This window comes from Stegodyphus dumicola, chromosome 1, assembly GCF_044657685.1.
Source record: "Stegodyphus dumicola isolate Sdum_Otavi_A_Nest chromosome 1, ASM4465768v1".
Taxonomy (NCBI): Eukaryota; Metazoa; Arthropoda; class Arachnida; order Araneae; family Eresidae; genus Stegodyphus; species Stegodyphus dumicola.
The window spans coordinates 125,298,320-125,312,476 of NC_140768.1; the positions used below are offsets into that span (position 1 = coordinate 125,298,320).

General features: G+C 31.8%; 2 protein-coding genes across 2 annotated transcripts in view; one reads left to right on the plus strand and one right to left on the minus strand.

Annotated features, from left to right (window-relative positions):
* Window positions 1-14,157, plus strand: part of LOC118198461 (acetylcholine receptor subunit beta-like 1) — a 316,357-nt gene that overhangs the window by 102,604 nt on the left and 199,596 nt on the right. The window lies entirely within an intron of this gene.
* LOC118204698 (28S rRNA (cytosine(4447)-C(5))-methyltransferase) overlaps window positions 1-14,157 on the minus strand; it is an 87,404-nt gene that overhangs the window by 60,077 nt on the left and 13,170 nt on the right. The window contains exons 2-3 of the mRNA XM_085820126.1: window positions 12,283-12,322; window positions 7,711-7,799 (exon numbers count right to left, since the gene is read on the minus strand). Coding sequence (XP_085676252.1) covers window positions 7,711-7,799; window positions 12,283-12,322 — 129 coding nt within the window. The remainder of the gene's footprint in view (window positions 1-7,710; window positions 7,800-12,282; window positions 12,323-14,157) is intronic.

Sequence of the window (14,157 nt, forward strand, 5' to 3'; positions counted from 1 at the left end):
CTGAAACAGAAAATCCTATTAAACGGAAGATCTTGTCTATAACACAAGGTATTTACGATCCCATCAGTTTTCTCATCCCAGCATTGTTGCCAGCCAAGCTAATGATTAAGGAGGCCTGGTCAGCTAAGTCAGAGTGGGATTCCCCGCTTCCAGAGAAAATCCAAAAGGACTTTCAGAAATGGTATAGTGAACTGAAACAATTATCCGACTAGAAGGTAAACAGACGCATAGGTTACAGAAATACAGCAAAATGGTCTATACATGTTTTTTGCGACGCGAGTCAGAATGCATATGCAACAGTAATTTTCCTGCGCTGTGAAGATAATAATAGGATTTCGGTACAGCTTCTCGGAGCAAAATCTGGACTTTCGCCAAAAAAGACTTTGACAATCCCGCGTCTAGAACTTCTCGCTTCTGTTTTAGGAGCCAGATTAGCAAACTATATTCGTGAAGCTCTGGATGTCCCTACAATACCAGTTTATTACTGGATGGACTCTTCAACGGTTATAGCATGGATACGAAGAAATGACCAATGGGGTACTTTTGTGTGTAACAGAATCAGAGAAATATGCAAACTCACAGAATCATACCAATGGTATCTTATCCCAGGTAATTTAAATCCGGTGGACCTGCCATCTCGTGGTTGTAGTCCAAGACATCTTATGGAGACGAGATGGTGGGAGGGACCAAAATGGTTAAAAGGCGAAGAAAATAATTGGCCCAAAACCAGAACAGGTTCCTAATGAAGATTTAGTTCTGTCAGAAAGAAAGAAAACTGCAATATCATTATTTACCTGTACAAAAGTAGGTCAATTTATGAATTATGAGAGAATTTCGAAATTTTGCAAATTTGTAAATATTATTTGTTGGATGAAAAGATTCATATCCAAATGTAGAAATAGAAATTATTTTTTCCCATCTGAGCTCTCAATCGAAGAAAGGAAAGAGGCAGAGAAGTTCCTTTGGTCAAGAATTCAATTAGAAAATTTTGGTAATGTCTCAGGTACTGTCAAAGGTCTTGTTGTTGTGAAAGATCAAAATAACATAATACGAGTGAAAACCAAGTTGTTAGAACGTGATGATGAATTTTCGTTCAAATATCCAATTTTGTTTCCATCAAAACATCACGTAGTAAATTTTTTAATACGAGACTGCCATTTAAAGAACTGCCATGCTGGTCTCCAGACTGTTGGTACCATCCTGCGAGAAAATTATTGGATTATTTCCGCTAAACGGCTCATTCGCAGTGTAAAAAATCTTCTTCTAAGAACACTTGGTAGATCATCACTCAATTTTGAAGACCTTTCAACGATATTATGTGAAGTTGAAGCTGTAATGAATAATCGACCTCTTACATATATTTCAGAAGAATGACAAATTTATTCCTTTGACTCCATCATCTTTTATTCAAGACATCCAAGAAATTGGGATACATGATCTAGAGAAAATTATTTCCAGAAACTTCAAAAAAGATACCGGAAATGCTAAAAGATCAAATGAGAAATAGATTTCGAAAAGAATATTTGGCAAATCTCGTTCAAAAATCAAGAGAAAAGGCTCAAGTGATCGGGGGATGTAGTACTAATTGAACTAGACAACCGAAAGAGACTTAACTGGCCAATAGGCAAAGTCACCAAATTGTTTCCAAGTAGAGATGGTTGTAAACGTGTGGCAGAGGTAAAAACCTCTTCAGGAACTTTTGTACGACCGATTAGTAAACTTTGCCATTTGGAGATATCTAAGAACGATCATCCAGTAATCCAGCTGATGAACTGTATGAACACTTTTCAGAACTCAATTTTAGAACTTTAACTTTTTTTTGCTTGAAATTTTCATAGATATTAGTTTTATTTCATTCTATTATTTTTGAGTAATGATTTAAATTTAATTTTAATGTTTAATTTCTGGCTTCCACCATAAATAAAGGTGGGAGTATGTTAAATGTTCACCTAAAATGTCTTTCCCTCGCTAGATGGCGCCAGAGGCTCCATTAGTGAGATAAATTAAAAACTTTGCTTTTTTCTTTTTTTTTTTATTATTCCTTTTGTAAACAGGAGATAGTTCGGTTTCGAATCCGTGTGATGGACGGATAAATTGTTTCGTACAGCCATAAGAGAAAAGAGAGGCTGTACAAGAAAATCTATTTAAATATTAATTTTTTCCTTTTGAATGTTTTATGTAAATAAAATGTGATGTCAAGAAAATAGAATTGTGGTTTTTCTGTAAAGAAGATTGCCAGCTGAACCATCTCGTCAGATTCAACGATGCATAAGAAAAGGTAAATGAATTTAGTTCTTGTTTTTTTAATTATTTATAAATAGAACCTGCATACGTCAGTGGATTCTGACAACTTCGATCAACAATAGTTGATTAATTACAACTATCCTTATCTTCAGGGCAGATGTTTTTATTTTATTTGGCTTATAATTCCTTAATAAATGTAGTATTTCATCTCGATGTACTCCGTCTTTGATATGATTTAAGTCAAATTCCTCGTCATTATAATTCGCTTCCGATAGTGAAGAAAGTGACACAGAGGTTATTGAAAATGAAAAAATTTTGATTCACAAATTAGTCGGTATTGTCGACAAGGCAATTATAGGACTTGAATAGTGGAACTTTGTAACTGAACAAGAAATTATGTCTGTTTATAGAATTCAAGAGAAAGTATCACATAAAACGAAGCAACTTAAACAACTTACATGAAAGAAATGTTTAGTTTTGTTAAGAAATGTTTAATAAAGTAAACAAATAAATATTACGCTTTTTTTTTTTGTAAATTTTGGTACCCTTTAGATCATAATTGCTCTTTATGTCTTAAATTACGCTTTCATATTTTAAATTTTATAATTTCTGCATGCCATCTTACCAGATTTAAACTGATGATCTATAATCCGGAATCGCCGAAGTCCCGACAAGTTTGGATTAATGACTTTTGACTATATAGCTTATCTATTTTTACTAGAACGGATCTCAGACGGGCATTAGAAATAAAATAATGTGAGATACAATATCGCTCATGTGCAAATTTGCCGGTAACTTTCGCCCGTGTCAAAGGGGTTAAATTATAAACGCATTAATCAATTAGTAACTTAAATTCACTAAAACAGGGCTTCTCAACCGGTGGTAGGCAAGAGAAAAATAGGTGTTACGCAAAGAAGCAAAGTATTTTTAACTATTAAATTCAAAACTTAAAATCCCAACATCCTGATTATTTCTTTAATACAGTAAAAAGTCATTAATCCGGACAGCCATAATTCGGAATGATCAATAATCGGGACCTCAAAGCTACAAACTTTCTGCGCATGCATCAACACATAATGCGTTTACACATACGCATAGGTGTTTACGCATGCACATATGCGAATAGTAGTTCTACTTCTTTTTTTTCCACCGCCACTGATTGTGTTGAGAACGGACTGTTTTCAGCCTAATTGAGATGCAAAAATGAAACGTGATGTTACGTCATCTGGAAAGCCGAGTCGTGCCGATAGCTGATTGGTTGCCGTGAGATGACGTCATGCCTACTTCTGGTATAAGTATCTCGTGTCGCTCTGGCTCATTCCTTCTAGTTCCTGCTTTCTTGGCTCTTGGGTGTGCGGTTTCCAGCCCCTATTGAAAGACGTCTTGCGATGCGTGCAGTTCCTTGGTTCCAGTCTATAAGATGGTTTTTCCCGAATAAGTTCCTTGGTTCCAGTCTACAAGATGGTTTTTCCTGAATAAGTTCCTTGGTTCCAGTCTACAAGATGGTTTTTTTCCGAATAAATTCCTTGGTTCCTGTCTACAAGATGGGTGACTGCCGTGGGCGGCATCCATGTTCTTCATGAAGGCGGCATTTAAAATAAGTTAGCGGCGATGTTTTACTGGGCTATGATTCCTCGTGTTCAACTACAGTGAGCAGACTTAAGTGCCCTCAAGGACTTAATTTAATTTTTCAGGTGCTTTTTGATCATTAAGCGTGGATCTATTGACAGTGTAGCTAATTTCATTTAAAACCGCATAATTTCTGTTTAGGACACGTTTTTTTCGCGTATTGAATGCCAGTATTTTGGAGATCAGGTAAAACACTATTTAATATATGAAATTATGATAATGATGGTTATATTATAATTTCTAAGTTACTGATATTGTTTAAATTTATTCATTGTGTTTTTATTTTTTTATATTGTTAATAAACTGGTTAAGTTTGAAACCTTTTTATTGTCTTCAATGTCTGCGCAACATATAATCTTAGGGAGCTTCTATTGCTACTGCTGCTAAATGTTTAATTTTATAAACTTTAAACTTTGCTTTTGCATCACTGTCAGCACTATCCTTATCTTCAGAGCAGATGTTTTTATTTTATTTGGCTTATAATTGTAGTATTTCATTTCGATGTACTCCATCTTTGATATGATTTAAATCAAATTCCTCGTCATTATAATTCGCTTCCGATAGTGAAGAAAGTGACAGAGAGGTTATTGAAAACGAAAAAATTTTGATTGACAAATTAGTCGGTATTCTCAACACAGCAATTATAGGACTTCAACAGCGAAACTTTGTAACTAAATAAGAAATTATGTCCATTTATAGAATTAAAGAGAAAGTATTATCACATAAAATGAAGCAACTTAAACAACTTACATTGAAAGAAATGTTTAATAAAGTAAACAAATAAATATTAAGCTTTTTTTTGTAAATTTTGATACCCTTTAGATCATAATTGTTCCTTATTTCCTAAATTACGTTTCATATTTTTAATTTTATTATTTCTGCATGCCATCTTACGAGATTTAAACTGATGATCTATAATCTGGAAAAATCGATAATCCGGAATCGCCGAAGTCCCGACGAGTCCGGATTAAAGACTTTTGACTGTACTCGTAAATTTATGCAATCTAGTACCTAGAGCCATCAAATTTTGAATAACATAATGCTCTACCAAGTATGGTCATCTGGAAGCCTTAAATTAGTTTGAAATTTGTTTTATTAGCGATTTCATATTTTATAACACTTTAACAAATTTTTGATAAACAAACTCAACAATTTCAAAGCGAGCAACGACAACACTGTACAAAAAAAATTATCTCTAGCGTGTGAGACTGTATATCTTAATTTCTAAAAATATGCTCTTTTAAATATTTTGTAATATTGCTGTTAGAATGAATTTTATGGTTTAGTTGCAAAGAACATGATATTTAATAAATAAAAGTAACACACAAAACATTAAAAAATGCCTCTTTGGGCATAATATAAAATCTGAAGACTTTCAGTTTTTTTTAAAAACATTTCTATTCAGAAATTGAAAAATAATCATTGTAAAATGTAGTGGTGGTACTAAAGATTTTCAACTTTTGTTTAGATGGTACTCATTAGTCAAAAGGTTGAGAACCAATGCACTGAAACATAAAAGCCCTTTAGGATATATTTTAAGAAATAAGGTGTTGGTAAATATTACATGAGAGCATGGTTCTGGTTAGAATTAATTTCTTTTCAATTAGAATATAATACTGTAGATTTAGGTAATGTAATTATTATACAGTATTTTGTCTCATATTTTTCCTCTTACATTCTGAAAATTAAAATATTTAAGTAATTCTCTCCCTTCTCAACGTGTTTAGAGACTCAGCTACCCTAAATATTAAAATGGATTCGTCCATGTGGTTATTGTTTTCATCAGACTGACAAAGAACAAACTCTCGCAAACCTTATTTATTTTTTTAACTTTGTCTTATTCCTTAATTTGCTATCAAGTTTTAATGAAAGTTTCCATAACCGCAAATATCATTTGTGCTGTGTTTAAGCATATTTTGTCAAATGACTTTTAGCATTTGAAAGAAAGAGACTTGCTTTAGAACACTGTTGTGAAATTTGTAAAAAAAATATTATTATCATTAATTACAAGGAGACTGAAATGAAACTATCATGTTACCAGATTAGATGCATCATTTACTTCCAGTTCTGTTGCAAAAGTCAGCTACAGAATGTCATCAAACCATGTCTATAACTTTATGTACTAATGTTGTATCTTATCACACTGTGAAGGTTTGGTACCAGAAGTTCAAAATCAAGGACTATGACATTCAAGAAACAGAGTGCTCTGGTTGGCCTACTGATGTTGATGAGGTTCCCTTGTGAGAACTTGTGAAAGATCAGTATGCAACCACTCAAGAGCTTGCTAAGGAATTAGACATTCGTGCTATGACCATTAATTGCACTATGTATAGTATAAACTTGTACAAGTTAAATCGCCGGGTGCCATATGAGCTGACCCAAGCAGATAAGGACAGACGTGTTCGGTCCTGCACTAATCTGTAAATTTCCAATGCAAGGACAAAATTCTGGACCAAATTGTCACTTGTGATGAAAATTGGACTTACTTCAACAACACAGGCTGAAAAGGGGTCTGTCTGCCCTGGGCGAGTCCATCAGCAGCATTACAAAGCACAATTTTGACTAACAAAAAGATCATGCTTTGTATCTAATGGGATTGCCATGCTATTATCCACAAAGAGTATCCGGAAAAAGGTAAAACCTTTGACAGTAAGGTGTACAGTGAGATGCTAGTCCGTGCTGATGCTGCTATCAAGGAAAAACATCAACTGAGTTTCGGTGCAAAAAGGTAATGTTCCATAAAGATAATGCAAGATCACACGTGTCTGCATTGACTGGCTGAACTCTGTACAGACTCGAATGAGATCTTTTGCCACACACACCATACAGCCCCGACATTGCTCCTTCAGACGTCTAGCTTTTTTCATACTGCAGCTAACATGTTGCTGGTGCCATTTTCCATTCCGCACAGGATGTCTGAAATGAGATTGATTTGGTTTTGGACTTTTGGCCACCAAGTTTCTGGCCTGAAGACTTTCATAAACAACCAAAATGTTGACAGAAAAATCATACATTTGGGTGGTGATTACTATCCACACTAAAGGTACTGCTTTCCCATTTTTTTACTAACCTTATTAAGAATGTATTTTAGCAGAAAACTTTTGTTACCACCAGATATTATTGTCACTAAACACCATAATCTCTAATATGCTTGTACTCTTGTACTGCACAAGCATTCCTTTTATTCACTGTTTTGCACTTTTGTTAGTTTTATATGTAAAATTTTAAAGAACATGCACCGAAAGACTGCTTTCACCTTATGTTTTTAATCAGTGTTTTGTTTTTAGTCATCAGGTAATTAGTTCCACACATTATATTAATTTTCCTGCTTGGTGCAAGTTGATCCTTCTTTAGAAAAGTTTTATTTTCCTTTACCAAAATTTACTTTACTTTGAAAATTTATTCATAATAGTTAATTTTGTTCGATGTATAACACCAAACTAACTATCAACAGAGCACTTATATTAGTTATTTGTGTCACAATATCATATAAGAATTATACCATGACAATTAATTCCGAAATGATGCAGGTTAGAGAAGTTTCTTATAAGAAATTACTATTTTTAGAACAGAAAGCGAAAATACCCAAATTAAAATAAAATTACAATTTTGCTTAAATTAAAATTAAAATATTGTTTTATCTTACACATATACAGGAACTCTAATATATAAACTTTTATGTAACAAATCATCTTAAAATTCTAAAATACATAAAAATTTTTAAATTTTCCAACTTAGTGTGAACTTTATATCAGCAATTGATAGTACTTTCAGATAAGCTTATAAGAAAAACTTCCAATACAGTTAGAATTATAAAAACTAAAAAAAAGTACATACTTAGAGATTCTAAAGAGGCCGAAAATTTTCTTTTCTCAAGCTTTGCATTCTCCGACTTTTGCTGAGTTTTTTCATTTTGCTTCTTCAACCTAAATAAAAGTAAATTAATTAGTAAAAATTCCTGATGCATTAGTCACTAAATAAAATGAAAATATAACAATCAAAAAAAAAATTCTGGTAAAAGTAACAGATGTTTATGCTGCTTTTATTCTTTCACATTGCTTAAAAAGCTTGGTGCGGTACTTTTCTGTTTTGCCGCGCAATCGATAAAGTCGATAGTAATGATACAACCGATGCCAAACGAAATATCCTGGCTAGTAACCTTTTACTTATACATTTTCAAAACAAGTTCAATTTTATATCCTAAGGCCATTCGCGGGCGGTAATTAAGTCAATTAGGATGCAATTACACCGCTCACCCGATGGCAAAAATATAGAAAAGGTAAAGTCAAGGGTAAATTCATCAATTCTAATGAGGATGCACTAGTGAAGTAAAGCACTGAGGTTTTACATAATTTTCTGAGAAAGCTATGCGTACGAATTGAAATAATTCCGGCATTCAAACTTGTAATCCAAATTAAGATTTAGCTTGAAATGAATGTAGATAATAACTGAGAGAATTAGATTTTTGTAGCACAGTTTACATGAGATGAGATCACTTGGGGCCACATGATATGAACTGGCGATTCAGGATGTTGTACAATGAAAGCATAGTAAATTCTTAAATTAATGTCTTTTTACAAATTTATTGTCTTTATTTATTCGCTTTTTTACGAAATTTTAATCGACATTAGCCGGCGAAACGGATAAGTACTATTGAAATGTGCAGAGTATATTTTAATTCTTAATAAAATTCTAAACAAAAGTAAAATTTTCCCAATAATGCAGGCATGCATAGGTGGCAAACTACATAGAGAAATAATGAAATAAAGTCAAAAGTTGTTAATTTGGACACCCATAATCCGGACCTCAAAGCTACAAACTTTCTGTGCCGACGCATGCGCGTAAGACTTTTACAGCTGCGAATATGCGTGTGCGCAAGTGCAGAATACGTTTTCGCCTGCACGTTTAATCTATAACGGACGGCGTAAGCTAAAATGATCTAATTATCTATTTCAGTTAATGTTAATGATTGCGTTGTTCCTTAATCTTCGAATTGGATCCCGCTTATTATTTTTTGCAGACTGTAAGAGCAATTTTATAAAAGTAAACTTGAACTTTTGATTATGTCAAATAGAATTTCCGATCTATATTTACTAATATGTAAAGGATATACAAAGTGAAAGTATGTTTCGAAGTCCATTAAACAAAAAGTGGAATTGCTGCAAAAAATGGATAAAGGTATAATCCTTTGTTTATCTAACCATTCCGAAATCTGTTTACCAATTTCACGCTGCTCTGAGGCATGGGGGCGAAACGCCGCGGCGCGCAATGAATTGGAAGTTGATCTGTCAGCACTATTCTTATCTTCAGGGCAGATGTTTTTATTTTATTTGGCTTATAATTCCTTACTAAATGTAGTATTTCATCTCGATGTACTCCGTCTTTGATATGATTTAAATCAAATTCCTTGTCAATAAAATTCGCTTCCGATAGTGAAGAAAGTGACACAGAGGTTATTGAAAATGAAAAAATTTCGATTGACAAATTAGTCGGTATTCTCGACACAGCAATTATAGGACTTGAACAGTGGAACTTTGTAACTGAACAAGAAATTATGTCTGTTTATAGAATTCAAGAGAAAGTATCACATAAAACGAAGCAACTTAAACAACTTACATTGAAAGAAATGTTTAATAAAGTAAACAAATAAATATTAAGCTTTTTCTTTTTGTAAATTTTGATACCCTTTAGATCATAATTGTTCTTTATTTCATAAATTACGGTTTCATATTTTTAATTTTGTAATTTCTGCATGCCATCTTACCAGATTTAAACTGATGATCTATAATCTGGAATCGCCGAAGTCCCGACGAGTCCGGATTAACGACTTTTGACTGTAATACCATTTACTAGTATTTTACCACAGTATATAATGTGGAATGTGTAAACTTTTTTAAATCATTTGTTAGAAATAAAGGGTTTTCATCCACGGAGAACTCGTTGGCGCCGTTGCATTTTTACTCGCTAAGCTTGGATGAGCCGAGCCGTAAACTTGATTTTTAGGGCATGTAAATTCAAGTTAGCAGACGAATCCGGATTAACGACTTTTGACTGTATTAATAATTCATACACTTTGTTAATATATTTATAAATGTTAACTTTCTTTTAACATTAATGTTAACATACTCGTGTTCATTTTAACGTAATAAAGGCACAGGTAGATAAGCATATTTGAATGCATTTATAACAGATCTATACAACCAGTACTTTTTATTTTATTTATTAACTTACATTTGTAGATTAAGCAGTTTGTCTAGGAGAATTAATTGCTTTTAAACCAAAGAATTTTTAATACTTTATAAAAAAAAAAAAAAAAACCTGCAGGTAGTTACAGCTTAGTAGTTCTGTGGTATATAGTATTTATAAATAGTATTTCTCACCAAAATTATTTGGTTTCATTTTCATTTCATTATTCTGTATAACTGTACACACTAATTAAAAAAGAATAAATGCAAGTTACGGTTAAGAGTAGATTGAAGGGTGCCTCTTGTATTATCGCGAAATTGTTGTTTCATTTTCACGAAGTTGTTGTTTCATTTATGGTAACCTGAGTAGTTGAATGTTATGGAAACCTTATTATGACGTAATCGATTGCATGTTGCTGTAAATTTTGAGTGACAGGAAAAAGATTTGTAAGGGCTTGTGGTGTGTGTTGATTAGGAAGTAAATTGCTTGTTTTGTGGTTTAGACAGTAGAATGGCTGAATGTTGTAATATTAATTTCAATTTCTGTACAACTTGGAACGAAAGGAGAAAAGAGCATTAACTGACTATGTGCAAATGAAGGTTTATTTAGTAGCCATTACAAGTGTCCTGCTTGTAGGATGGAAATGTGTATGGTTGAACGTAGGAGGATATTTTTTGCTCTTATTTTTGTGAATGAATTCTAGTTCAGATAATTTTAAGAAGTTTATGGATGCTGTTAAGGAATTTTGTGTGCCACAGTTTGAAGGACTCAGAAATTTCTAAATAAGGGTAAGTGGATATTTGCTTTGTGTGGTGTTTAGATGCTTAAGAAAAATTTCTTTTCTTTTTTTTTTTTTTTATGTTCTTTTATTGTTTGATTTAAAATGTAGTTTATTGAGATTAGGTCGATGTGTACATGAATAAGGGTAAGTAGTGCCAATGCCAAGTTTGCGCAATTCTCTGATGTTTTTTTAAGTGAAAATAGGTTGATGTGTACATGCATACCAAATTTGTGCAATTCTTTGACTTGTTATTTTGTCTTTGTGTAGTGGAGATTTTTGGCGCAAAAATCGGCACTACAAAGCCAAAATAACAAGCAAAAGAACTGCACAAACTCGGTATCCATGTACCGCCAAAAATTGCCAAGGGGTACATGTAAATATATTTTTACTGCAAATTACAATAAAGCTGTGTGATGAGAGGAAAATTACAAATTAAGCATATATATATAAAACCTGAAAGGTTCAGACTTTAACGATCACCCAAAATGACTTAAACCATTTTAAATTTCAAAAAAGTTTAATATGGTTTATGAATATGGATTATCCATAAAACTGGCCCAGGTGGAATAGCAAAACATTTTATACATGATATTAGATGAAATGCATTTAGACCAATGCAAGAACATTATGTATCTTCTGCAAATTTGCATACAGTGACAATATATGTACTGTAATTCTATAAATATATTTTAATATTCTTCATTAGACACACCATGAATTAAATGCATTTTTATTTATATCAATCAGATTAAAAAAGTCCCCCCCCCGAAAAAAAAACTACTTTTAAGAACTGCATTTAGTGCTTTTAAATAGCTCAATTTGTTAATGAATAACAGATTAAATATGAAAAATAATATCTCACATTTTTACAAATGGCAAGAGACTCACACGAATAGTGAAACAACTCAAAAGTGTGTTTCAAGACTAATAGCCTTTTTAAGCTAAAAAATTTCAAAAGCTGAATCTGTGCAGGTAAAATCGACAGAGTAAAGTTAATTAACTTTAATCTACCAATTTCTATCAGTAGTGTTAGTGACTGGGAGGAAAAAATCATAAATTTTTATTCATAATTATCTTTTACTATTAAATAATCTTATTTCAGAATATTTTTTAAAAATTATTACTTCAACTTTTATTATTATTAGTCATGGCTATGTACAGTTATTTTGTCTGAATTTATGAATATGTCAAGTTCATTATTGGGGGAAAACCTTATTATTTCTAAACAAATGACTTAACTGAAAATAACAGTTCAGAAATCATTTTAAAGAAAGTACTCTTTTTTTTTTTTTTTCCATAAAAGTATATAACAGTTCTGCACTTTCATTAACAGCCCATAAGAAATATGATTTAATGTAAAACAAAGATAGATGATAAACAAAATGATATGCAATCACAAAAACGACAAAACTTATTTTAAAATAAAAATAAAATGTTACTACCTTCTCTTAGCTCTTCTGCTCAAAAAATTTGGATCTTTGTCTATTTTAAAAAAAAAAAGAGAAACATTTTATTATATCAACCTTTTGAAACACACAGTATATATAAAGATAATACAGAAACAACAATGGAATTAAAGTTACTAACCCAGTACTTTACATGTATCGAAACACTTTTTACAATAAACTGTCTAGATAGTTAGCAAGTTTTAGAAATTAATCGTAAGAATTTATGTGCACATATGTAATGTAAACCCTTTCCCTTTGGCAACTTTTTCTTCACAAATTTTTTATTCCACAGTGTAGGGTTATTTGGTTTTACTGTATCTTTTTGATACAGATTTTTTGACTGACTGTAGAGGAAAGCAATTTACAAAAAGTTGGTAATATTAAATTAAAGGTTTACATAGATAGCAGGCACTTCTATTTTATGAAGATTTAATTTATCTAGTATGATTAGATTTAGTATGCAATGAATATTCTTTTCAAAATGATATAAAACTCTACACTCTCGCTAAGCTTGAAATCTACCAATCTTACTCTTACTAACCCACTTTTTTTTTTGTTTTTGCCTTTTTAACTTTATCATTAAGCATAATTTTTTTTTGCACTTATGCCATATACAATTCAAGAGCAAAATTATAAAAATTTTAAAAGCAGCACACAAGTACAATTTTAGAATTTCCTATGCAGCATTAAGTGTTGGCACATACTTTTTTTTCCCAGTCTTGTCTCAGTTCATCATATCAATGTTCAGTTTTCTTACTAATATGGCTTTATAAAACTTTTTTTTTTGTCTTTTTATTATTAACATTTTGTGTGTTTACAACTGCACAGATAATAATCCTTCAATTAGTAATATCATCATTTTCATACGTGCTCTTTTTGTTGTATTTCATATTCGAACAATTTTTATATACAAATCGTGATATTTTTTGGTCTTATGTTTAATTTTAAAATATGTGCTTGTGGAACTTGCCAGCAATGGATGAAATTGCTGCAGAAATATAGAATTTTGCCACAAAATCTCCAAAGGGAATAAAGAGATGTATTTGGTAGATAGCTGGTATGGTTGAGATTTGCATACGGCAAATCTCAGTGATTCTTTGATATTTTCTAAAATGAAAACAGATTACCATGCACCTAGGGAGGATATCACTACAAAAACATTTGTTGAAGAATGTTAGTGTTTTATTTTATTTTTTAATGTATCATGCAATCCTTATTTAATAATTAAAATTTTCATTTTAAATTGCTAAAGTAAGTTTTATTTTTTCTAATCCTGATAATGTAGGATGACTTTCGTATGTTGATAAATATCAATAGTTTGTGAATCTTTCTAAAAAAAAAAAAAAATTGCCAAAACCACCGACTTGCACCCGATAAGTAACTTTTACTAAAGTGAAAATAGATTGATGTGTACATGCGCAAAGTTGCTGCCAATCTTGGTGTGTAAAAAAAAAAAAAAAAAAAAAAACCCGCTTCGCCAAGGGGTACCACAGGGTAAATTTTTACTAAATCAATATTTAAAAAGAAAATAATTAAAAATAGAATGATATCACACAGTGAAAAAAAAATAAATCGGAATAAAAAATGTGACACAATACAAATATCACAAAATTTACTGCTTCTTTTCTAACTGATTATATGTTAAAATGTTAAACATTTTAGAAGAAAAAAGAATTCCTAAAACCGTGATATTATGCAGACAATGCGGCTAGACTGGAGATTATGGTCCAACTATGGCGATATTATGCAGACAATACGGCTAGACTGGAGATTATGAAGCGAAATCATGCCAAATCTAGTAACCTCTTGGCTTAAATACGAATCAATGCTTTCTGATATTACTGCTTATTACGATTTCTTAAATTTTGT